Below are 26,337 nucleotides of genomic sequence, written 5' to 3' on the forward strand. Positions count from 1 at the left end.
TATTAAAAATCAATTTTACATTCAAAACATCACATTAATACCTATTTATATCACATCATACAACTATTCAAATTCAAAATTTTTACTATTTTGTTATATATATTTTGGCCCAACTCAATACCAAGTCCAACCCGCAATCCAAAACCCTTTAACCCGACCCGACCCACACCTTATAACTCCCCCAAACCACCCCCCTTCTCATTAGATAGTGTATTGCGCGATTTGGAGTTTGTTTTTCCTCTCCCTATGGTTCATCTTCTTCGAGTTCTTCTCGGTAAGTTTGGGGTTCTCTTCTTCGCCGAAATCGCCGTCGTTCTTGTTCGATTCCCTCGGTAAGTTGTTCATCTGGGTGTTTTTGTGAGGTTTTGGGGAAAATCGGTCGATTAGAGTTTAGGGTCGATCGAGTCTGTTGGTTTGGGGTTTTGTTTGGAGGCGGTTGGGTTAGTCCCTAAATGTGAGTCATTAGGTTGTAGACCGAGCCGTAAGAATAGTTTCCCCTATCCTTTGTCGAGTCGCTTGAAAATCGCCGGAAGAGGAAGTTGCCGGAGCTGCAGCGCGTGACTGGGTGTGTTCGCCGGAAGACTGTCGAAAGAGGGAAGTTCATGTTCTGCCTTGTCTAATCTTGAATCCTGATTTTTTGCATAGTTTGATTGTGTTCTTAAATTGATTTTCAGAAAGTATATTAGTTTTATTTCAATTTTGTTGGGCACATTCTAGTTGATGTTGTTTTTGTTTGACAGATTATATATATAAAACACAACATATTCAAATCCCAACTTAAAATTCAAACCCCCAAACAAACACACCCTAATATATTTTTAATTATCTAATAATTATACTTATCTTAAATTTTTGTACTCCCTCCGTCCCAATATAATAGTCTTATTTACCATTTTTGTCCGTCTCAAGACAATAGTGTCATTTCCATAAATAATCATATCACCATAAAACTATCCCTACTTTTTCATTATTATTACACAATTGCCACAAATTTTACACTAATATACTCACAAGGGCAAAAAAGTCGTTTATTCTTACTTTTTACCACTACCAATATAATATCAATATTTCTTAAATCTCGTATCCAATACAACAAGACTATACGTTTTAGGATGGAGGGAGTATTTTTTCGGATGCAGGAGCCGAGGAGGGGAGTATTATATATAATGAACTTGAACTTATATTTAGTCTTATTTGGGGTGTGTTTCTTTAGGGGAGTTTGGGGAAAGTTGAGTTTGTGTTTGATTTTTATTTGAATTTTGAGATGAGTTTAAATTTTCTTGTTTCTTTTGTGTTTGGGTTTGGTTGGAGTTTGGAGAATTTTGATGTGTATTGATTTGATGGATAATGAATAAAATAATATAAATGTGTATTAAATTTAATCGATAAAATTTATATTGTATGATTTGATTATAAATTTATATTATATCCACCATATATATAAATTTTTATTTATTTGTATTATAGAAAATTTTATTCTGACATATATATATTGTATATATATTTTTCATTAATTATAATAAATATTAAATAAAATTTTAATTTAAAAAAAGAGAAAAAAAAAAAGAACAGATTTGGCGCCCCTTTTCTGTACACAGTAATTACTCAGTAAAATAGGACCAAACCTGGAGAAACATACCCTGAATAATAATAATAATAATAATAATAATAATAATAAAACTCGCCTTGCCACGTTAACCATAACTTTAGTTCTAATTTCTTTAGACCTCAAGACTTTGAAAAGTTTGAAATAAATGGAGATTTTGTGCATGCACCTATGGATTACACCCTTCTTTGTTCGAGAGACAAATTAGGGTTGTGTTTGTTTGGATGTTCGGATTTTGATTTAGATTTTGATTGGAATAATAAATTTTTTTAATTGAAATAGTTGTATGATAGAATATAAATAGATGTTGATGTGATGTTTTGAACGTAAAATTAATTTTTAAAATAATATAAAAAATAAAAATATATATTTAATGTGATATTTTTGTGATTTTTTTTTTTGAATAAATAGTAAATTTTTGGCAAAATTTCTCGATCAATCGCACCCTAGATATATCAATAATATATACAATTATATAACATATTTAAATACCTACAATAATTTATTTATTTCTATATAGTTTTATTATGTAGTAGTATAATAAAAATAATTTATTTATTTATACATAATCCTATATTTTTATTGTCTAACAATATTTTTATATAATATTATATTTTAATAATCTGAAACATATAATTTACTATTTTAAATTTTAAATAGGAAAAATTAGAGACAAAAAAAAAATTAAAATTAAAATATGATAGATAAAATGTTATAATTGATTAATGAGTTTTAAATATATTTATAGATAATTTTTATTGAATTTAAAAAAAATTTGAAAATTTAAGATTTCAAAAAAAAAAAAAAAGATAATACTTGACTAGTTTTTATTATTTTTGTCGAAGATAACCAGTTCTTGACAAATGTAATAAATTTAAAATAACTGCATTTTTTTTATTAAAGGTAATGAATATTGTTATAGTAAAAATCAAAAAGGTAATCACAAAGGCAATTAAAAAGGTGACTATAACGGATGCTCTTATACGATTTAATATAAATATAATTAATAAAAACAATGTATACAATTAGGTCACCTGTTGCACATGGTTCGCCTAGTGTGACTTTCTCGTCGGGCCTGATTTGCAGAGTATTAGGTTCGGCCGGGGATTTACCTAATACACACTATCGATAGCGACTGCGAGTTTCCACGTCATAAAAAAAAAAAAAAAAAAAAAGAATCATCTTCAAATGTGTTTTTAAGCTCCAATTTTCAAAATAATTAAGTTCAAACAACATTGAAACCTGACTCTTTGTTACATATTTGTCAATATATGTATGAGACTGGTAGTATTTTTTATCTTTTGTATTTTAACTTCACCTTATTCAATTAATTCTCAATACCAAATGTATCACACATCGTTATGCCTTGTTCTATTGTACTCCCTGTGTCTGGATAATACGGGCTATTATGAGAATTTAAGTAAAGTATAATTAGTAAATAATTAACAAGTGTATTAGTAAAAGTAATTATTATATACTAAAAATAATTATGAATTAAGATTAATATGACTAAATAGTTTAATTAAAATTTAAAAAAATTAAAATTAAAATTTTAAAATATGATTAAAGTGTATAATCAATTTTCCAAAAAAAAAAGGACAAATTATGTGGGACGGACGAAAATAGAAAATATGGACAAATTATGTGGGACGGAGGAAGTAATAAATTGTGTTTGTTCAGTGGGTTTTAGGGAAATTTAGGTTTGAAATTGGTTTTTATTTATCGAGGTGAATTTGAATTTATGTGTTTTTATTTTTTTGTTTAGATTTGTTTTGAATTTGGAGAGTTTTGATGTGTATAGATTTGATGGTAATGAATATAATAATATAAATATGTATTAATTTGTATAATTTGATTATAAATTTATATTATATTTACATATATATTTCTAAATTTTTATTTATTTGTATTATTAAAATATTATCATCTACAAAATACATATATATATTAAATTATAATTATTATACATATATATATATATATTTATATTTATAATTTGAAAACAAAAAAAAAGGCAATAGGGCATATGGGTCTCCCCCCAAACCCCTCCCTCCAGCCCAGTTTTGGGCTGGAATACGGTAAATTGAGCGGGAGAAACACACTTTTAATTCTTTGTTAGATAAATAGCAATTTAATTGTCACAAATGTAACGTAATTTTGACTTGTGGCTTTGGATTCTAAAATTTCTACAAATATGAAATTCTTCATAAATTTCAGTATGTAGCAGACATTTTTTAGCATTCTAGTTCTTTGAAAAATATTTAATGATCTGAAAAATAGAGAAAAAAATAATTTTTATGTGATTATAAAATATAATCGAAGTTCTTCGTGACCTTGATCAAGAAAAGAAACCAGGGTGGATTTTTGGGTAGGGATGGGCTTATGGACTAATGTTTTTCCTAACTTGATCAAGAAAGCCAGAAAGTAATGCTCATTTTCTTTACTCCTCTGCCTCTAATTTGCTGTTAAACGAACTGAGCCGTTCGTAATCTCGATTCGGTTAAAGCTCATTCGCAAATATTAACGAATCGAGTCGAACAATATAAACAAGTTCGCGAACATTCCTTTAAATAATCTATTTATTATAAATATTATATATGCATATAAAATTATAATTTATAAATAAATAAAATATTAATTTAAAATATATAAATAAAATAATTTTAAATTTACTTTATAATCTATATATAAATTTAAAAAATAAAACAAAAGAGCTCTAACGAACTTGAACAAGCTTAATCGAATCTAAACGAGCCGAACACGAACACGAACTTAAACAAGAAAAATTCTTAACAAGCCGAGTTCGAACACTACGAATGAACTCGAAAGCTTAACGAACGAACATAAGCCTTGTTCGCGAACTCGGCTCGGATCCTAACAGCTCTATTTGTATAAGGATTTGTGTTTTTGTGTTCTGTCCTGTCTCGCCTAGTTAATGCTTTCTGCCATTAATTTCTTTATATCTTCACAGTTGATATCCATGGCGTCTGTAATAAAAATTAATGGCATCTTCTTTCTGCCCTACCCTGGTCACTGTCACTGATCACGGATAACCTCCATCTTCATGTGAACCATTTACACTCCTCTGTCTTTATTGTTACTAATTTATAACCATTACTGTGCTGTATCGGATTTGGCAGGGCTGTGAATTCTAATCGAATTGCAGCAGAGTAGCATATCTGCATATTACCTAATAATGGCTTCTGATTTGTTTATTAAAGCAAAATTAGAGATCATGTATGGTAATGGAAGGAATTTGGTCGCCGAATTAGGGCTTGCCAGGCGGGTATCTACCTGGAATATGCTCTCTTTATAGTTAATCATTGATCTTCTTTACATTCGCTGTCTTCTCCAGTCCTCCGCCGACACGCGCCGCCCTGTGACGACTGGAGTTGGTGTTGACCCACCATTGAAAATTGAAGAAATTTCTGAAATCTACGCCATGGTTACCATTTGTAGAATTACTTACTGTTTACTGGTTTGAGTATTTGATTTTTCTCCAACTCTATTTGTATGGTCGAAGGAATTACAGTAACCCCGAGGAGAATTTACTCCACCTTCCATGGGGCCCAACCCTAACGCGTCTCCGATGGCTGGTGTCTCAAAATTTGGGAATTTAATATTGACCAGTAAGGCCCAGCGAATGTGGAAGTTTAGGAACCCTAGAGAATTTTTTTTGGTTTAGGTTTTTCGCAGACAGGACATCCCCCATTTCCGTCTCTCCGGGAATCCTCTTTCTGCTGCTCTAATTTTCAGGCTTTTCAAGGTCTCTCCCGAATTCGAAGGTATGCGATGTTCTTCCGTCGGTAATTTCATGGTTGACTGGAGATTGTCTTCTTCTTCCTTTCCATTCCAGTTGTGTGTTTTTCTTCGCGTTTCTTTCTCTTTAAGACTGACTGACCTTTTCTGTTCAACGCTGTTTGGTGAATCAAAAGTTGATTTGGTTTGTGGAAATCGTCGTTTTCCTCTGCTGTTTTTCAGAGATTGTTTCATTTCCATAGCTTAATTTCATCTGCGCCTTATACAAACAGATTGATTCATTGATTGAATGATTACAGCGACTGTAATTCAGTTTCGTTTCATGATTCAGGACAAGTTTTTTGGCTGAAGATTCGATCGATCCTCTCTGCAATTCGAAACATGGGGAAACCTAGCGCGAAGAAGAAGGCTCCGACAGGATTGAAATCGAAATCCAGCGAAGGAACCATTGCAGCAGCAAAGCACAAGGCGTTTGATGAAGACACTGCTGTGTTCATCAACATGTCTCAGGAACTAAAGGAAGAAGGCAACAAATTGTTTCAGAAACACGATCACGAAGGAGCTATGCTGACCTACGAGAAGGCGCTCAAGCTGCTGCCTCCGAACCACATCGACATCGCGAACCTCCGGACGAACATGGCGGCTTGCTACATGCAAATGGGGATAGGAGAGTACCCGAGAGCGTTGAACGAATGCAATCTGGCGCTGCAAGTAGCTCCGAAATACAGCAAAGCATTGTTGAGGCGAGCGAGATGCTACGAAGCTCTCAATCGCCTCAACCTTGCTCTAAGAGATGTTAATACAGTTCTGACCATGGAGCCGAATAACACGAATGCATTGGAGATCTCTGATGTTTTGAGGAAAAAAATCGATGAATCCGGCGTGCAGGTCGATGATAAGGAGATTGTTTTGCCCTCGGATTATGTTGAACCGGCTTATGCGCCGCCTGTCGCTCGCAAGGTTGTGAAAGAGAAGGGGAAGAAGAAGAAGGGTACGAAGTTGAAGAGGAAAAGCGCCGACGAGCCTCAGGAGAAGAATGTCGACGTAGTAGAGGAGAAGAAGATCGATAGTAACGTTATTGTAGAAGAGAAGAGAAGTGTGAACGACGAAAAAACGGCGACGATGAAATCGGTGAAGCTCGTTCACGGTGAGGATATTAGATGGGCGCAGTATCCGGCGAATTGTGGCCTTCGTCGCGTGAGGAATTTGGCTGTGGAAAGGTTTTCAAATTTGAAGGGCGTGCTCGTCAAATATAAAGATGCAGACGGCGATTTGGTTACTATCACGACGACGGACGAGCTGAGAATAGCCGAGGGATTGGCGGATCGACAAAGCGTGTTGCGACTGTACATTGCCGAAGTTAGTCCTGAGAAAGAACCAATTTACGATGAAATGGATGTCGAGGAGGAAGTAATAAACAAGAGCAATGACGACAAAGCGGCGCCTGTCGAGGATTGGATCGTCGAGTTCGCAAGAGTGTTCAAGAATCACGTCGGGCTCGACTCCGATTCGTATTTGGATCTTCACGAAATAGGGATGAAGATGTACTCGGAAGCAATGGAAGATAGCGTGACGGGCGACGATGCGCAAGGGCTGTTCGACATTGCTGCCGCGACATTCCAAGAAATGACGGCTTTAGCGCTATTTAATTGGGGGAATGCTCATTTGTCGAAGGCGAGGAAAAAGGTGATCCTAAACGACGATAATTCTCCCGAGTCGCAGATTAAGTCCGCGTTCGATTGGGCCGAAAATGAATACAACAAGGCAGCTACCAAATTCGAAGAATGTCTAAAATTCAAGCCGAATTTCTACGAAGGGCATCTCGCGCTCGGGCTGCAGAAATTCGAGCAAGCGAAGCTGTCGTGGTATTACATGATCGCGAGCAAGTCCAAGTTAGAAATCGGGCCATCTTCGCACGTGTTGGAGCTCTACAATCGCGCGGAAGATTGCATGGAGAAAGGGATGCAGATTTGGGAAGAGATGGAGGAAGAACGTCTAAATGGAATTTCGAAGCGCGAAAAAGATAAAACGGAGTTACGAAAATTCGGGCTCGATGGGCTGTACGAAGATATATCCGGTGATGATGCTGCTGACAAGGCGACGAATATGAGGGCGCAGATTTACCTCTTGTGGGGCACAATGTTATACGAGCGATCCGTTGTCGAATACAAGCTGAGCCTCCCGACGTGGGAGGAATGTCTGGAGGTTGCCGTGGAGAAATTCGAGCTCGCGGGAGCTTCGCAGACGGACATTACGTTTATGATCAAGAACCATTGCTCGAACGCTACTGCATTACAGGGTAAGAGGACGGACGCCAGTAACTTTGCGAATGATCTTGATTTTTTCGTAATTTTTTCTTTTTTTTTTTATGGATTACTGAAGGTTTTTGAATTCGACTTGTAGGTTTCAAAGTCGACGAGATAGTGCAGGCTTGGAACGAGATGTATGATGCGGATAAATGGCGAGCCGGGGTGGCGACTTTCCGGCTGGAGCCTCTGTTCAGAAGGAGAACTCCGAAACTTCATGCTCTTCTCGAGCGGACGATCTCGGATCTTTGAAGAAGCTTCGGAATCGAATCGTAATTCTCCGGGAGAGAATGGTTTTTGTGGTATGAAACAGTACAGCATCGGACCAAACCGATGATGATTCTTTTGTCCGAAGTGTGTTGGTATCACTTAGGACATTTGCCAAATCTGGTGTCGATTGCAGGTCAGTTTTCTTGGATTTGTTGTTATTTTAGTGAGTTGTTTTTTTTTTTTTTTTTTTTTTTTTTTTTTAAAAAAAAATTTCATGGAAAGCAATGGAAGATTTGAGTTTTCTTGATTTTATGATTTGGGATATGAAGACTAGTGAGTAGGGTAGGATTGGGACTGGTTATTATTGTCGACAAGATTTGGGATTGATTCTTGTGTTTGTTTTTTTGGTCATTCAAGTCAAGAGGATTTATTGAATGATGGATAGAGATACAAATACAGATACACAGAATGGAAGTGTTCATTGGATTTGGAATTGTGACAAATTTGTGGGATTTGTCACAATTTGTGTGTTTTGTATGTATCTTTCTGTTAAATCACAATCTTGGCATTTCATTTCAATGCTATTTTGTCTTCTTTTTCATTTTCTGCTATTTAGAAAATCTTAAGGAACCAAACCTTAAACCCTCTGTTTATTTATATATTTTTTTTTTATAACTGTGTAATGACAGGCTCATAATAATGTATTTTACCACTTTGAAATCCAATTTTAAACAATAAAGATACGTGCAGCAGAATAAAATACAAACTCTTAAAATTTATTGTGTTTATTGTCGTCTGGTTGTTGTTTGAACTATAAATTAATCACATAATTGCACAATGTGAAGCATAGGCAACAGTATTTGGCGGTGTAGGGTTTGGATCTGTGACCATGAGGTCATGGGTTCATATAATAAATAAAAAATATATGATTGATTTGATGTTTTTATAGAAAAAAAAAATTGAGATAGTAAAATCGAAAATCAAATCTGACAAAGTAAACAAATGGGAAAGGCGATTGACCAATAATTAAGGGTGTGTTTCTTTTAGGGGGTTTCGGTAAATTTGAGTAAAATAATATAATTGTGTATTAAATTTAATTGATAAAATTTATATTGTATGATTTGATTATGAATTTATATTGTACTCAATATATATATTTAAATTTTTATTTATTTATATTATAAAAAATTTTATTACCTACCAAAAAAAAATATTGCAGCTTTTGTTGCAAGGTGCAACAATTATCGCTGCTTGGGGAGCCGGCCCTGTTTGCACTGTTGTTTTGCCCAAACCTAACTTGAGAAAGAGGCCTCTAGCGTATGTTTGTTTGGAAGTTTGGATTTTGAGTTGGAATTTGAATAATAAAAATTTTAAATTTGAATAGTTGTACGATGTGATATAAACAGGTGTTGATGTGATGTTTTGAATGTAAAATTGATTTTTAATATAATATAAAAAATAAAAAATAGGTGTTTGATTTTATGTTTTTTTAGGGGAAAATTTTGGATAAATAGTAAAATTTTGTCTAAATCCTATAAACGATCAAACCCTATATGTATATTCCCTTTTTATAATTTCTTATACAACTTTAGCTAACTTAGAAAATAGGAGATTTGGGATTGGGTTGAAGGCCAAGTCTCCATTTTTGTCAAACTCATTTGCATTTACGCATTATGTTGGAAATGCTCGGAGAACAATAGTTAACTATTGAATTTTTTACTTTGACAAAATTACTAACGAGATAAATGTAACACAAAAAAACTGAGTAAATTTGGATATATAAACATAATCTTAAAAATATCCCATAAACAGCCCAACGAAATCAAATCATACATAGTTTAGCACAATCCAAAGAAAATATTCAAAAAACCAACGGCTATCTCATGCCCACTCTTACTTCACCACCTGCCCCGGCTCGATCACTGCCACGGCGCCGTTCGACAGCCCCACCGCAAGCTGGCCTGCCTTCCCAGGATGCGCTGCCACCACCGTCGGACTCAGATCCACCCTCAGACGCGGCGGGAGGTACGCTGACGGATCGATCTCATGCGTCGGCGTCAGCTCCGCAGAGCTCAGAATCAGCACTATTCCATCTCTCATGGCGGCGTACACGAGCTGCCCGTCGCAAGAGTACGCCGCGTGCGCAATCCGCGCGCAGAATTTCGCAATGGTCCACTGGTCGATCGTATCGCCAAAAAAATTATTAATCAGAGAACGTTATTAATGTATTAAGCAAGCGTCGTCGAACATACCTGCTTGAGAAGCTCGAGTGTCTCGGTTTCGTATATCGCCAGCTGCGTCTCGTGCACTGCCAGAAAGTTCTTTTCTCCGCTGCCGAGCTCGATGGTCACTTCCGATGTCGCCGCGGACGACGAAATCTGCATCGACGTGCTTTTGATTTTCGCCCATAGAATTGAGTCCCAAAGAACAATCTCGGCATCGGTCCCGCACGATACGAGCTTTCCCAACGTCGGCGCGAAAGCCAGACCGCTAATTGCGCTAGAGTGCACTTCGAGCTCCCTTATTACCTAAAAACGAAACAAATTTTTCGATTCAATTCTATTGTATTAGGAAAATCAAGAAATATGCACGCAAGAACACAATAATCTGATGACCAGTTCAATCAGTTCAATCAGAATGATCTTATTTTTGGGCAGTTAAGTCAGATATTTTCACTAAAAAACTTAAAACAGGATTACAAAAAAATATCATTTTTTAGCTCATTCTTAAATCCACTTTTTCCGTTACTGATGACATTAGAGATGGAATGAGAAATGGAATTACGTTAGCTACGTGAACTTTAGGATAAAATTCTGTTACAAATATACTATTTTTTTTTTTTTTTTGTAGTGGATTAGATTATATGTACCTCATCGATGCGAACGTTGTAGATGACGATCCTCGAGTTGTCCATGCCTATAGCGACTATGTTGTTGTCGGGAGGATAAAACACGATGCACGTTGCGGCGGCAGGCGGCGAGGCCATTACGGTTTTTATTTTCTAGTTTAGAACAACATGACATTAGTAAAGATCGACGACAACATTAATAGAGACAGCAAACTAAAGATGTCAGAAATACTACCTTGAACAACTGCATGTTGTACAAAGAAATCGACCCTCCGGACGACGAGATAATGTAAGAATCATTCTTGGACAGTGCAAAGCAAGGTCGAACAACGACGTTCGAAGGAAGATCGTTCCTCATTTGCAAACCGCTCTTCGGCTGCAATAGCTGCGCTGGAAACTTCGCATTTGCCTGCAAGATTTAGAACAGCATTCGTGAATCAAATCATGTTAAATAACCATTTCACCTAAAAAAATCGACAAAAACAAAAAAAAACACACCAATCCATGTAAATTGGCGTCGGTTTTCGCCCATCGCCATAGCAGATGAGTTCCATCTTCGTCTAAAGCAAGAATACCATTCCCAGAATGAGTGTAGACGAGTCTCCGAATCTGCAGCCATTGAATACATTAATTACCTCATAGTTTTCCTCAAACATCAATCGAATGCAATAAGATTCGGCCTGTCTTAATCTCACCGGATTATTCTTCACCGGGGAAGTGAGCAGCAAGTACTGACAGTTAGACACTTGAACAATCTTCGAAAGGCTCGGCATCTTCGCTTCGACAGTTTCGGCCTCTTCTTTCGGAATTCCTCCTTCGGACACATCCTCCGCAGCAGCCTACAACAGAGCTCACAAATTATTTATTACACAAGACAATGTCTCGATGATTCCTCTCGAGATTATACATGTAGTTTTCTCAGACAACTTACTGTAGCGACGCTGTCTCCTGCAGCAACACCTTCCTGAACAACACGTTCCGGATTTTCGAAACACTGCACAAATGGACAACATAAGTATACATGTTTCCTGCATATAAATCGAAATTTGTATCAGACATATATATATATATACCGACCTTCCGGAAGAATTCCTCTGGGGTACTCATCAGTTCATGGCCGAGATCATTCGCCAGAACTTTGATTCGATTCCCATCAGCAGTAACAGCAAGAAGATTCCCCGCTGTGCTAAAGCAAACATTCGAAGAAGCCTTGACAAAAACGAAGATTCGAATTAGTTCAAATTCGCGGGCATGTAATAGAACTCGACTGTATGAAACTTACCTGTAAGCCTCCCCCAGCGTCGAGAACAGCTAAAACTTCGGCATTGTCCATATCCCAAACCTTGATCGAATGATCGTCACCGGCAGCCAAAAACCGATTGTGGATTGTCGCGAAACGAACAGCCGAAGAAGAGTATTTGCTGAGTCCTTTGTATTTTCTAACGACGACGCCTTCCATCTCATTCCATTCGACCATAATCGATTCTCCGTTCTTGTTCGTCCCGCACGAGAATAGCCTGCGAATGTCGAACGAAATTCAGCAAAACACAGAGAAACGACAAATTTCCCGAAGCTAAAAAATGTTCGGCAAGACGACCTTTCACGGTCGTTGCTATACGCCATTTTCATACAGCACAAGCCCGGAGAATTGAACGTAACCCTCGCTCCCATGTTATCGAACAACCACGCTTTGATCTCGCCGCTCGTCGACGTCGAAAACAGAAACTGCAATGAAATTGGACAGAGTAAGAGCATTTATAACATCAAATTTGAACTTGAATTTGAATTCTTACATCGACATTTTCTCGCATATGAGAGCACACCGAGTAAACAGGAGCCTCATGCCCCTCGAATATGTACAGTTTCTCGCCCGTCGTAGCATCCCAAACCTTAATCAGCTTGTCGTCGCCACAGCTTATTACAACAAGGTTTCCGTCGGGGTTAGAAAATTCTAGATCGTTCACATTGCCGATGTGCGCAACAATCTGGACAAAGAAACCGATCACTTAGTGAAAAAAAAATAATAAACAAGCGTATGGATAAATGAAGCGAAACAAATCGAGTCTAGTGTCTACCTCCAACCGCTTCTCGCAGTCATTGTTTTTTGCAGGCAAGAAGTATGTCCGTATAACGCCATTCGATGTTGCAGCCCCTGTCGTCGACACAAGACAACATTAGCTAAACAAAACGAACGGATCGAGGTGCGAGAACAGAGGAAGTTTGTAAAGATTTCGATTTACCGAAAAAGTTTCCATTGGGGCTCCAACACACACAGTTCACAGAAGTCGCGAGCTGATGATCACGGAAAATACAATTAATATTACATCCTCGATTGTATCGGAAAATACAATGAATATTACATCCTCGATTGTATCGAATCAAGATCAGATTTGAATTTACCGGTCGCTCTCGCAACTCAAATGCAGTCCCGAACAGCTTCTCCGAAGAATAAACATCCCAAATCTCTACCTCGCCGCCACTTTTCCCGACTGTAAGAACAAACCCGAAGTCGTAAGCTAAAGCATCGTTACGTAATCGAAATTATACGAAATCTAAATACGACGAACTCGAAATACCTAATAACAGAGGCTCGTAAACAGGATGAAAGTCCATAGTAATTAAGGCAGAAGATCCCATGTCGAGAACTCGTTCGAGAGTTTGGGGGAATTCATTCGGAAGCGCACTTAAGGAATGCTGACAACACGATGACGCCTCCGCCGACGGCGATGCCATCTGCAAAATTGATAGACGACGTTCGAAATGTAAGAAATTTCGATATCACCGAGAGAACTTTAAATGTAACCAGAAACTGTGCAGCTGGCTCGTCATTCTTACCTCATTAACAGGCTTTGAAGTCTTCAAGTTGGGGGAGTTCGGGCGATCATTAATGTCATCGGATGAAGCTGCAATAAATGAAAAAAACGTCGTTGTTAATGTGAAGTTCGATGAACTAATACGAACGACACGTGGAAGATTACGGTTACAACTACTAACAAGATGACGACATTACTTTGTTTGGCGGTAACTTCAGATTCGGTTACCACAGAAGAACTAGAAGTCGACTTTTCTGGCTTTGACGCGCCATCCGAGCCCGGACAAACGTGATCCGTAAAAAGGGTGTCGACATGCGGCTCGGGATGCGGATTAGCGCAGGACATGTGCTGCCAATTCAAACTGCGACGCGAATCATATTCGGATAATAAATTGTCAGCAGTAAATGTTAGGTGAAGAACTAAAACTTCGAAAAGATCGACAAAATCAACAAAATCGACAAAATCTAGGCGAAATTACCTCTGGTTGATCAACCTTTTCAACCTCGACTTGTCGAATTTCGGAAAGGTCGTCGTCCCCTGCAACAGGGGATTCGCCTTGGCGATCCGTCTGAGCTCTTTAGCCATTATTTTTCTTGCGGACTCCGCGTCTCCGAAGGACGCGAGCGATTCGTGCTCTCTGTTAGTTAATTCACACATCAATGAATCAAATTTGCGAAATGAAATTCTATCGAATTATATAATCTGCGGACCTAAAATCGTCGAGGGCCAAGAGCTGAGCCATCTCTTTGTGAAGTTCCTTGTTTGCAGCCGCGAAAACTTTGAGATCGTTCCGGAGAATGCCCAATGCCACATCGTACTCGCCCCTACAACACGACAAAGATATGATTGATCGGAAAAAAAGATCGACACGATATGATCGATGGATTGATTGATTGATCTTACCTGTCAAGAGCTTCAATGTACTTGTGCTTCCTTATCTCGAAATAAATCTTTCTCGAATAATCGTTGTCGTCGACTAAGGTGAAGCCTGAGATATATCCTTCTACATCGTCCCACTTCCCCTGCAGCATTAGCTCTTCGAAATAATCGATGTCGAAGAAATAACCAGTTTCTTGCTCCAGCCTGTTAATGGAAGGCACAAAGTTATAAGCTTAATCAAAAAAACATTCGAAAACAGTTTAATCAAACAAAAACAGAGATGGAATCGAACATACATGTGGGCAGTCATTGTGAGATTCTCTTCTTCGCAGTATTGCATGATTAAGAACACAAGGTCTTTGCGCAGAGCCATTGCAGTAGCCATTTCTCTCTCTCTTAATCTTTCTCTCTCTCTCTACAGAAACAATTTTACAGATATATATATATATATATATCAGAAATCGACATTCAGAAAATCAAAAGAGCAGCAGATTGAATCGAAACAGCAAAACAAGCAGGATTAGTTCATTCGATCTCTGCAACGGAGATAACAATCAAATCAAACACGATCCTACAGCAAAATCGATCAAAAAATTAAACAACAGATTTAAAAAGGGGTTTCGATCAAATAACTTGGAAGGGGGAAGACAGATAACAAACCCTAGAGCCAAGATCGAAAACCCAAAATCAGGATTCGTAGTTCTTCACATAAGATCCGGGGCCTCTTCCTTTCCCATGTTTTTTATTTGTAATATTTATTTATTTATTTTTTTTTGGGGGGGGGGGGGGGGGGAGGGTTTAAAGAGGGTCTACAGACATGAAAGAAACATGAAAAAGTAAGAAAAGAAAAAAGAAAGGCTAGGCAAAAGGGGTTGGGGAACATCGAGAAAGATGCTCACTTTTTTGCCATTACAGAAAATAAAAACAGAAATTAGTAGAGACGGTAGAGGAAGAGGCTTCTTGGCCTGCTGGCTGCATATACCCTACCTCCTCTACCCTACCCTACCCTACCCAAACCCTACCCTACCCTAGCCTACCTGGGAATTGTATGGTGCCTTCTTCTTCTTCCTCCTCCAAAGGGTATCCTGCAAATTGGGGGTGGCTGAGTTGGGCAGGAAGGGGGTTTATTTAAAGAGGTATGAGAGGGAGGGGGGAGGGAGGGTGGTAGGTGGAGCTATTGATAAGCGCATTTACTTATCAGATAAGTTCGTTGAATTATACGTCGGTGATGATACACCATTCAAGAGCGTATCACTTGGACTCGCGGTGAGATTATTTTTTTATTATTTTTCCTTTGCTGTGGAAATATTTCAAATTTAGTTAGGGTGTGTTTGTTCGGGCATTGGATTTTAATTTCACTATTTATCTAAATTTTTTTTTCAAAAAATATCAAATTAAATATCTATTTTTCATTTTTTATATTATACTAAAATTAATTTTATATTCAAAACATCACATCAACACCTATTTATATCACATCATACAACTATTCAAATTTAAAATTTTACTATATTTTGATTTTTATTATATTTTGGTTTTTACATCAACATCACCGTCTTTTTAATTATATTTGATTATATATATATATATATATTTTAAAATAATATATTCTGAAATTATTAACTAAGCAGTTGTTTTTATAATTAACATAACAATAAAATTGAATATAGTATTAATTTTATTTTGTTTAAAATGTTTACAATATTGTTCAATGTAATATATAATTAGTTCAAATAAAATGAGTTAATTAATTATATTATAATCCGGCAAATTTACCATATCATTACAAATGGGAAGTTTACATTTTTATCGACAAATGAATTGTATTATTAAACAATAAATTTACATTTTTAACCAACGAATTAATTATATTAGTAAACGACAAATTTTTCATTGAAAAATCATATCTAACAACAAGTTTACTTTTCATCGACCAATTAATTATATTAGTAAACAAAAAATTTATTACGTTATTATAAGATGCAACAAGTCTAGCAATTACTAAAGTCTCTACACGTTTATTCAGTCCACTAAGATTCAACTAACCATGCCTTTTAATGGCACAAACTACTTTACATAGAGCCGTTAGATTTGGAATGTTCTTGTAGCCCACTTAACAATAAGGGTAAATTATATAACACCCCATGTATTTTAGTAAAAATACACAAAATATTCTGTATTTTATTTATTGCGTGGAACGTCCTCGTGTTAATATAAAGTTTGCACGAAATATTTTTTTTTTCCAAAACTTATATTTAGTGCTAAATAAATACCTAAATTACGCAAGTTTTATACAAATAAAAAGTGCAAAATATTTTAAATATTTTTTTTTGCATTAAATAGATAAATAAATAATTTATTAATCCTTCATTTTATAGTTTTTGGAAATAAATTGTTGTCTGATTTTTATAAAAATTATAAAAATAAATGATTGATCGATTATTTATTTATTTATTTTATTCAAAAAAATTATTTAAGATATTTTACGTTTTTTATTTGTATAAAACTTACGTAATTTAGGTTTTTATTTCGAACCAAATATCAGTTTCGGACAAGGAGTGTGTTTCATGCAAACTTTCCATTAACATATGGGGGTTTCAAGCAATAAATAAAACACATGTGTTTTATGCATTTTTGGTAAAATACAAGAATGTGTTATATAATTTACTCTAACAGTAATAATAAAAGCTTTTAACCAATAATTGTTTTTACAATGAGCTTACCAATTATTAATTTACAGCTTGCTTACCAAAATAATATATTGTTGTTTTTTTAGTAAGTGAAATAATTGGGACGACAATAAATGTACAAATAAGGTAAATTATGAAAATTTTCCTATTAAAGAAAATGATAACTAATTTAGCCAATTTACTTTTTTTAAAAAAAGTTGTTTAAATAAATAAAAAGAAAAAAAAAAGGATAGGTAGCCGCGTAGACTACGGGCGTGTTTGACAAATAGTTTTTTTAAGAGCTTTTAACTTATTGAACAATTTTTAGCTGTTTGACCAGTCAAAAAGTTAATTTAGGTGTTTGGTAAATTAGCTTTTTGGACCAAAAAAACTAATTTTTGAAAAGCTAACTTACCAGCATTTTAAAATAGCTTTTTCTGTAAAATTTTTTTTATTCCTTATATGCCCTTAGAAATTTATTATATATTTTCCACAAATAAATTTATTTTGATTATTTAATAATTATATTATAATATTTTATTATATTATAGTTTTATTTTTATAAATTTAAAATAATTAATTTTTATATAAAAATTATTTTAATTGTAAAATATATAAATTTATTAAAATCAACATAAAATAAAAAATATAAATATTAATAATTTATTTTTTTATTAAAATTACATTATATAAATTTTATACTAAAAATAAATTAAATAAATTAAATTTATTAAAAATTATAAATATAATAAACTAATCGATAACTAACATAATAAATATATACACGAAAAATTTATTATTTTATATTTTACATTATTTTCAATAAAAAAAAATTATTTATATATTTTAATAAAAATATACTTATTATTTTTTAAATCTAACTGTAATAAAAATAAATAATTTTATAACACTTTTACAATTTTAATAACTAATAACAAAAAAATTTAAACATTCTAAACTCAAAAAAACATAATTGAATATATTAGAAACAAGAATAAAATAGAAATGTCCTCAATTATCATTTTACGTATAAACAGCTAATATCAAACAGTTGTTTTACCAAACATTTTAATACAAACAACTAATCGAATCAGCTAGTCAAACCAGGTAATTGAATCAGCTAACAACTAATTGCCAAACACGCCCTACACCTAAGTTACGGATGTATTTCTATATTACAAGTTTATACATAAGTTATTTAATTTATCATTTTTATATTTGATATTTATTTTTTAATATTTACTAACACTCCATCGGCCTCACATTTTTTTGTCAATTATTTCTATTTTCGTCCATCTCATCTTTTTTGTCTTGTCTATTTAGAAAAAAAAATGATTCTATACTTTAATCACCTTTTAAATTTTACAATCACCAATTTTTAAATATTAATTAATTAATTAATTGTTTTAATTTTAATATGTAATTATTTATATTATATAATAATTATTTATACTAGTTATACTTTACCTAAATTTCTATATCTATAATAAACTCTAACGTTTAAGGTGGGACAGACGCAGTATATATTTAAAAATTATTAGTAAGTACACTTTTTTATATGTATAATAAACATAACAATGAAAAATGTACATAGCATTAAATTTTTACAACAGTGCTCGACGTAATATGTTATTAGTTCAACAAATAAAACGAGTTAATTACATACTTTAACCATTAAATTAATTATATTAGTATCGCACAAATTTTTACATTAGCTGATTGTTTACCACATCATTAAAACTCAAACGGCAAATGTATACTTTCTTCGGCAAATTAATTATACTAGTAAACAACTAACACTTTTGATCAAAAAATTAACTATATTAGTAAACCACAATTTACACTTTCATCAACACATTAATTTTATTATTAAATGATTAATTTACACTTTTAATCGAAAATTTAATTACATTACTAACCGATAAATTTACATTTTAAGCGAAAAATTATTTACATTATTCGATGAACAAAAATATAGTTTAACCGACAAAGAAATTCTACTATATTAAACTATTATTTTCTCTAAATATATATTAATTTCAAAAGTTTATTTTTATTACAAATAAAAAGAAAACAAAAAAACTAGGATGTGTTTGGTTTACACTTGTATTTTATATTTATATAATAATTTAATATGGTATTTTTTATTATAAATATTACTTCCTCCTCCCAATTCAAAGTATTATTATTATAATTTTGGTTCGTTCTATTTTAAAATATCATTTTATTTTAAAATGTAATTATACACTAATACTAAAATACTCTTAACTTTTTATCATTTTAGTTCGTTCTATTTCAAAGTATCCTTTTATTTAGAAAAAGTAATTATCGACTATTACTTCATCCTCCCAATTCAAAGTATTATTTTTATCATTTTGGTTCCTTCTATTTCAAAGTATCTTTTTATTTAGAAAAAGTAATCATAAACTAATACCAAAATACCCTTAACTTTTATTTACATCATTGCACATACAATTATTGTTTACATAAAATCAAAGAATAAAAATATTAAAATATCTTATATATTTCCAATAACTAATAAAATATTATTAATTCTTAATCTATTACAAAATCTGTTCGGCCCATTTCAAATGATCATTATTTTTATAAAAAATGTGGGAATAAGATTCTAATAAACTATAAAAAAAAATCCGCTGAATAGCCGTAAAAATAAAAACCAAGAAAACATCAACAAATTACGGGCACCTTCTTACACCTAATCCAAAGTGATGCGCACTTGGATACGGTGCCACGTCAGAATATATAAGTCCACGAACTTATCTGATTCGGACCACTTTTTAAGACTGATCCGCATATGAAACAAAAACTTTTGCAATCTAGAAAATATTGAAAGAAAACATCAAATTTATGAGCACAAAAAATTCTATCGAATAATCTCCTCATGCTATATATATTTTATCTCATTCTAAATTCCTCTTTTTGCATGCATGTCTGGAGTTGTAAAATAAACGAACTATTCATGAGCTTAATTTGGTTTTGTTGTTTGAATTTATTAAAAGCTAATGTTGAAATAATTTAGATATTCAGTTTTAGATTTAGTAGATTTATATTTAGATTTAGTCTTATCCATATAATATTAGTTAGATTTGAGTCTATCGAATCTGTTTTTGTATTGCATATATACAAGCTTCTTATTTTAATGATCAATAATACAATTTTATTATTTTTTTTCAAATTTCTAACATGGTATCAGAGCCTAATTTTCCAAATGCGAAACCCTAGCCACCCCCACCGCTGTTCGCCGTCCTCCGCCGTCGTTTTCCGGCCGTTGCCTTCTATCTTGGTTCCCTATGTTGTGGTGTGGTTGGTTTTGTCATTAGAATTGATTTCGTTTTGCAAATGTTACCGGTTGGATTATTCGATTGATTTCTTGATTTGAATCTTGATTTTGTGATTTATACCGGTGTAGTTGGTTTTGTCATCGAAGTTGATTTTATTTTTGTGCTGTTACTGGCATTGCTTCCTGAGTCTAGAATCTCGTGACTCTTTTGTATTTTGATTTTGTCAGCTCTTCTATTTTGATTCGAAAACAAAGAAAAGGAAATGAAGAAAAAATAGAAGTTACTAATATTAAATCAAACTTGAAAAATATAAAAATCAATAAAGTTTTAATTAATCAAAGCAAAGCTATAGTCAATAATAAGAATAAGTAAGAAAAAGATATTAAAACTCTATTTCAACTTGAAGAACAATATTTTCATTAAAGATCTTGTATTCTTGCTCTAGACCAGTATTTTATCCACATGTCTCTATTAGTTTATTATTACTGATCATTTTATTCGAATTTGAACCCAAGTCTCACATACGTTTAATTCACTTTTATGCTTTCTCTTTCGTCCCTTATTTTCAAAATTCGAAAAAAGGGAAAAAAAGAAAAAAAATGAGGAGAAATCTGCCACTAATAGTTGATTGTATCTCTAATCTTGTTCATTCCTTATGAAGTCAACAACTAGAATGAAAAAAAGGGAACGTGAACGCTTCCGGAGCAGATGATTAATCTCTATCAATAGACATGCTAACGCCCCGAACTATAACGTACTCAGTACTGGTGTGACATCCCGGCCCACAAGCCATGCAAAGCTAGGCGTGTCGGAATCGTAGACTAATCCCACAAGTTAATATAAGTCATTTCGGTCGTCACTCACGTGCATCCTGAGAGACTTCCCATGGGTCAGCCATCATCAAATTACTGTAGAGCAAGTACGTTTAACTCTAGAGTTCTTTTAGTAAGGCTTCCGAAAAGGAATGTGCACATTGTTGACATGAGTAGTCTATTAAATCCATTTAACTTTTAATCTTCGGATAGCCTAATACCGACTCATTCACACACGGGAGTTGGCCAAGCAACTGGAAACTATGGGAGGTATCACATCCTCCCCACTTTAGAATGCAACATCCTCGTTGCACCCCAAAGATTTCTCAACTGCTAGGCCCGTCAACAGTTCGGTTAGCGACTGCGGCATGTCGCAGGTCGCCTCTAATACCAACTGTGACACCCCAGCCCTCAAGCCACACAAAGTTGAGCTTGTCGGAATCGTAGACTGGCCCCACAAGTCAACATAAGTCATTTCAGTGCGCTTCTGTCCTCACTTACGTGCACCTTGATAGACTTCCTAGGGTCATCCATCCTTAAATTACTCTTGGATAAACATATTTAACTCTAGAATTCTTTCAATAGGGCTCCTGGAAAAGGAATGTGCATATTATTAACATGAGTTGTCTATTCAATCAATTTAACCTCTAATCAATTTCGAATGGCCTAATACCGGATCATCCATACACAGGAGTTGGCCAAACAACGACCCACATTCTCTACTTTACGTAGAGTCATAGGTTTTGAATGCTCTTGTAGCCTGCTTACCAAAAAATAATAAAGGTGTGTTTGGTACAAAAAATGTAATTATAGAAAAATAATAATAGAAAATGAAATGGCAGATAAAAGAGAATGAATATTGAATTTTTTGTTTGGTAAAATAGAGAATTTAATTGAGAAATATAAAAAAATAAAACGATATTATTAGGAGAGAACAATATACTGCGAGTGGATAAAATGAATCGATCACTAGAAAATATTAAATTGATTTAGAGAAATACTATTGACTTTATTTAATTATTTCTTTAGTTTGATAATTTATTTTAATAACAATTTAGATGTGATATTTTATGATATTGAAATAATATAAAAATTAAGTAATAAGAATAAAAAACTAGCAAATAAATACAGACTAAATTGTAAAAGTTAAATTGAAAAAAAATAAATGCACATTGCACTTTCTCAATTTTATTTATCTCAATTTATCTGTATATGAGAGAAAACTGAAACTAAAGAATGAAAAATGCAAGGGTGTGTTAATTTTATGAAATGGTTTGAAAGAATATTTTTTTATATAAGGTATATAAAATTGTATAGATAATATAAAACTAATGAATATGTCTAATATATTAATTTGTTTTAAAAAAATATAAAGGAATTTCTCACAAAAAGAACACACCATTTATTTTTCAACTCCCAATTCTTTATCTCAACCAAATAAAAAAAAAATATTTTCATTTCTCTATTCGTGTTCCTTTGTACCAAAGACCTTCTAAAGGTGGCTAATAATTACCAATTATTCTCTCCGTTTCATAACAAGTATCCATTTTTTCATTTTAGTCTGTACCATAACAAAATGTCCATTTCTTTATTTTGAATAATTGTACTATCTACCTAACATTACAAATACTTTTACATCTTACAATATATTACCCAAATGTCATTACCTTTATATCACACAATACTAATAAGATTATTTTAGTCATTTCTACTTTATTCCTACTACATCCCAATATAATACTAATATTTCTAAAATTTCATGTAAAAAACAAATAGATACATAGTTATGAGACATAGAAAATATCAATTTTACAACTTGCTTACCAAAATATATTTTTATTTTTATTTAGCAAGTGAGATAACTAAGACTAAATAAATCTTGCGTATTAAGTAAGATTATAATATATTTCCTATTAAGGAAAATGATAATTAATTTAGACAAAATCAGAAAAAATTATTCAAATCAGAAATGCAAATACAAAAAAGGGGTTGGTAGCAAGGTAGCCCACACCATGTATGTCTTAAGATATTTCAAATTTATCTATAAGGGATTCAACTTATCATTTTTTTTAAATTTATATTAAATATTTTTATTTAAAATAACACATTCAAAAATTATTAATAAGTAGTTATTTTTATAATAAATATAACAATGAAAAATCTATATAGTATTAATTTTATTTCGTTTAATTTTTTTACAACATTGTTCAACGTAATATATTATTAGTTCAACAAATAAAACAAGTTAATCACATACTTTATCCGGAATGAATTAATTATAGCCGACAAATTTACCACATCGTTAAAATGAAAAATTATTACTAAACAATAATTTACACTTTCATCGAAAAATTAATTATATTATTAAATGCCAAGTTTAACTTTTGATCGAGAAATTTACTTTTTAAGTGACAAATTAATTTCAAAATTTAATGAACAAAATATATTTTAACATATACCTCGGTCATATTGTATTAAACAATTATTTTCACTAAAAATATTAATTAAAATCTTCATTTTTATTAAAAAAAAAAAAAGAAATCTACTGTGTTTTATGCTTGTAGTTTATATTTGTATAGTAGTTTGATATGATATTTTGTATAGCCAATCAGCCTCTTGATTTTGGATTTTCGATTCCAAAGATTTGGTCGAAAACACAATTTTTTTCTTTGAAAATTGAGCCTTCTGTAGTCATGTATGATGATCTAATACTGCTTGTTTTGTTGTTTTTATAGTTTCTGCAGATTGAGAAATGGCTAGACTGACTTTAACCAAAGATCTTGCGACTTAGAGGAGCACAATCAATGTTACGAGTGTGCAAAGAGTCAAAGAGTTGGGAGTGCCGTGCGCGCCTTAGTAACTCAATTCGCTGGCTACTAAAAGATGCATTCTATGCTAATGCAAAAAGGAAGCATTTAAATTGATTCGGTTGTTAGGAATTCTATTGTAAATTAAAGAGGACAACCGATGTGTATTCGTATATTTATTTTTGAAGTAGTTGGATTATTCAATATTTATATGTGTACATGATCATTTTTTGAAAATACAAAAAAAGTATGCTTTAGAAAAAATTTATTTTGCTCTACTCTCCGTCTCTAGCTTTACTTATGTTCTTGTAGCTTAAGATTTATTTCTTCCTAGTATCAGAGCCTCCAATCCTTACATGCTACCACAAATAACGATAAAAGTACTACAAAATCCACAATAAGCTGCAACAGCTCTAACAATTATTGAAATCGCAACACGTTTAGTGATTCAATCTACAAAGTTTCAATTATCTATCTTATGTAACTAAACTCTTAGGTTGAGTAGCGGTGATCAACCACACTTAACCTTATTTTTTGTGTCTTTTATTGCAACAAACTATTTTACATAGAGTCGTAGGATTTGGAATGCCTTTGTACCTACTTAACAAATAGTAATAAGGACAATTAACTAATAATTAACTTTATAGCTTGTTTATCAAAATAGTATATTGTTGTTTTTCTTTAGTAAGTAAGATAATTGGGATTGCAATAGTTTATTGAAAATTCGAGATTCTATTCTAATTACTTCGATCTCTATTTGCGAATAAGGTAAACTTATGATTTTTTTTCTCATTAAAGAAAATGATAACTAATTTAAGCAAATATAAAAAATTATTTTAATTAAAAGGAGAAAAATGTTAGGTAGCTGCAAAGGCTACACAAGTGTTAGAGATGTGTTTGGATATTACAAATATAGTTATTTAACCTATCATTTCTTTAATTATATTTTGATGTTTATTTTTATTATTTTAAATAATATATTCTGAAATTATTAATAAGTAGTTTCTTTTATAATAAACATAACAATGAAAATTGAATATAGTATTAATTTTATTTTGTTTAAAATGTTTACAACATTGTCCAACGTAATATATAATTAGTTCAACAATAATGAGTTAATTACATACTTTAACAGTTAAATTAATTATATTATAATCCGAAAAATTTACCATATCATTAAAAATGGAAAGTTTATATTTTTCTAATGACAAATTAGTTGTATTATTAAACGATAAATTTACACTTTTAATCAACAAATTAATTATATTAGTAAACGACAAATTTACAATTTCATTGAAAAATTAATTTGTATTATTGAACAACAAGTTTACACTTTTCATCGACAAATTAATTACATTATTAAACAATATTTCATTTATCCATTTTTATGAGTTCTTTACTAGAACAATTATGATTTGGAAGTCGATTCAAGACAAGTGTTTAGATTTCAACAACTCTAGCAATTACTGAAGCCGCTATACGTTGTTTATTCAGCCTACAAAGACTCAACTAACTGTGCCTTTTTAATGGCCCAAACTACTTTAATTCAATATAATTAATAGTGCAACGGTATTTCTAATATAGAAATTCTCGATTATATATATCAACAACAACAAAAACAACAACAACAATAATAATAATGCAGTGATGAAAACAAACATAAATAATAGTAGTTTTTTTCTTACAATTTTGAAATATTTTTCTTATTCAGTATTTTTAATAAAATTATATTATTTTACAAAATATCATATCAAACTATTAGGTAAAAAAAAATCACAAATCAAATATATTTATATTATTTAATCAATAAAATTTATTAGGGGGTGTATTCATTTAATATTTTATAGGATTTTATTAGATTTTAAAAAATTTATGGATTTGGATTTGTGTGGATTTTTTAAAACTACAGAGTCCGCAGAGTTTAATGGATTTTATTAATTGATTTAGATGGATTTTCATTGATTACTTATGGATTTATATGAATTTGATAGAATTGTAAAATATATTTTTTTTATTAATTTATATAAAACACACTTGTAGATAATTTTTTTTATTCAAATTATTAAATAAAAATATAAATAAATATTAATTTTAAAAAATACATTATTATTATTATTATTATTATTATTATTATTATATTACGGTTTCATTTTCCACATAGCAGTAGCAATATTCATTTTTCATGCATTAGCTTTCGTTGTTTGTGAATTTTCATCTTCCTTGTAGAGATGTGGAAAATCTTAAACTTCATATTCGATTGAAAATTCATCTGATATTATTTTAATAAATATATTTTTTTAAAAGTTACTAATGACAGTCGAAATAT

The 26,337-nt window shown here is 32.3% G+C and overlaps 2 protein-coding genes across 3 annotated transcripts; one reads left to right on the plus strand and one right to left on the minus strand.

Annotated features, from left to right (window-relative positions):
* Nucleotides 1-4,533: 4,533 nt before the first annotated feature.
* On the plus strand, nucleotides 4,534-8,460 carry LOC127255724 (protein PHOX1-like). The gene is made up of 3 exons (XM_051281417.1): nucleotides 4,534-5,391; nucleotides 5,697-7,664; nucleotides 7,769-8,460. Exons 2-3 carry the CDS (start codon nucleotides 5,747-5,749, stop codon nucleotides 7,921-7,923), a joined length of 2,073 nt encoding a protein of 690 aa, XP_051137374.1. The 5' UTR covers nucleotides 4,534-5,391; nucleotides 5,697-5,746; the 3' UTR covers nucleotides 7,924-8,460.
* A 1,164-nt stretch (nucleotides 8,461-9,624) lies between these two features.
* Nucleotides 9,625-15,477, minus strand: LOC127255967 (protein TOPLESS-like). 2 transcript variants are annotated; one of them, XM_051281774.1, is made up of 22 exons: nucleotides 15,459-15,477; nucleotides 14,718-14,838; nucleotides 14,446-14,625; nucleotides 14,253-14,366; nucleotides 14,021-14,179; nucleotides 13,740-13,903; nucleotides 13,565-13,632; nucleotides 13,306-13,462; nucleotides 13,130-13,218; nucleotides 12,970-13,021; nucleotides 12,805-12,881; nucleotides 12,523-12,714; nucleotides 12,327-12,454; nucleotides 12,012-12,246; nucleotides 11,807-11,938; nucleotides 11,661-11,723; nucleotides 11,425-11,568; nucleotides 11,228-11,338; nucleotides 10,965-11,138; nucleotides 10,751-10,882; nucleotides 10,134-10,409; nucleotides 9,625-10,056 (listed from the first exon to the last, which is right to left on the minus strand). In XM_051281774.1, the coding sequence occupies exons 2-22, from the start codon at nucleotides 14,804-14,806 to the stop codon at nucleotides 9,775-9,777; spliced, it is 3,018 nt and encodes a 1,005-aa protein (XP_051137731.1). In that variant the 5' UTR covers nucleotides 14,807-14,838; nucleotides 15,459-15,477; the 3' UTR covers nucleotides 9,625-9,774. The 2 variants fall into 2 exon arrangements, with proteins under 2 accessions (XP_051137731.1, XP_051137730.1); XM_051281773.1 differs by lacking the exon at nucleotides 15,459-15,477 and adding an exon at nucleotides 15,082-15,199 and having other exon boundaries at nucleotides 14,718-14,836.
* Between the last annotated feature and the right edge of the window lie 10,860 nt (nucleotides 15,478-26,337).

Source organism: Andrographis paniculata, unplaced genomic scaffold (genome assembly GCF_009805555.1).
Source record: "Andrographis paniculata isolate CXL003 unplaced genomic scaffold, ASM980555v1 Contig54END, whole genome shotgun sequence".
Taxonomy (NCBI): Eukaryota; Viridiplantae; Streptophyta; class Magnoliopsida; order Lamiales; family Acanthaceae; genus Andrographis; species Andrographis paniculata.

What these genes read in the sequence shown, in the direction of transcription:
- LOC127255724 (XM_051281417.1), top strand. Translation starts at nt 5,747, where the DNA reads ATGGGGAAACCTAGCGCGAAGAAGAAGGCTCCGACAGGATTGAAATCG. An exon ending in GAACGCTACTGCATTACAGG is followed by an intron (nt 7,665 to 7,768) that starts GTAAGAGGACGG and finishes TTCGACTTGTAG; the next exon opens with GTTTCAAAGTCGACGAGATA.
- LOC127255967 (XM_051281774.1), bottom strand. Translation starts at nt 14,806, where the DNA reads ATGGCTACTGCAATGGCTCTGCGCAAAGACCTTGTGTTCTTAATCATG. An exon ending in TACATTGAAGCTCTTGACAG is followed by an intron (nt 14,367 to 14,445) that starts GTAAGATCAATC and finishes GTCGTGTTGTAG; the next exon opens with GGGCGAGTACGATGTGGCAT. An exon ending in CCCCAATGGAAACTTTTTCG is followed by an intron (nt 12,882 to 12,969) that starts GTAAATCGAAAT and finishes TGTCGACGACAG; the next exon opens with GGGCTGCAACATCGAATGGC.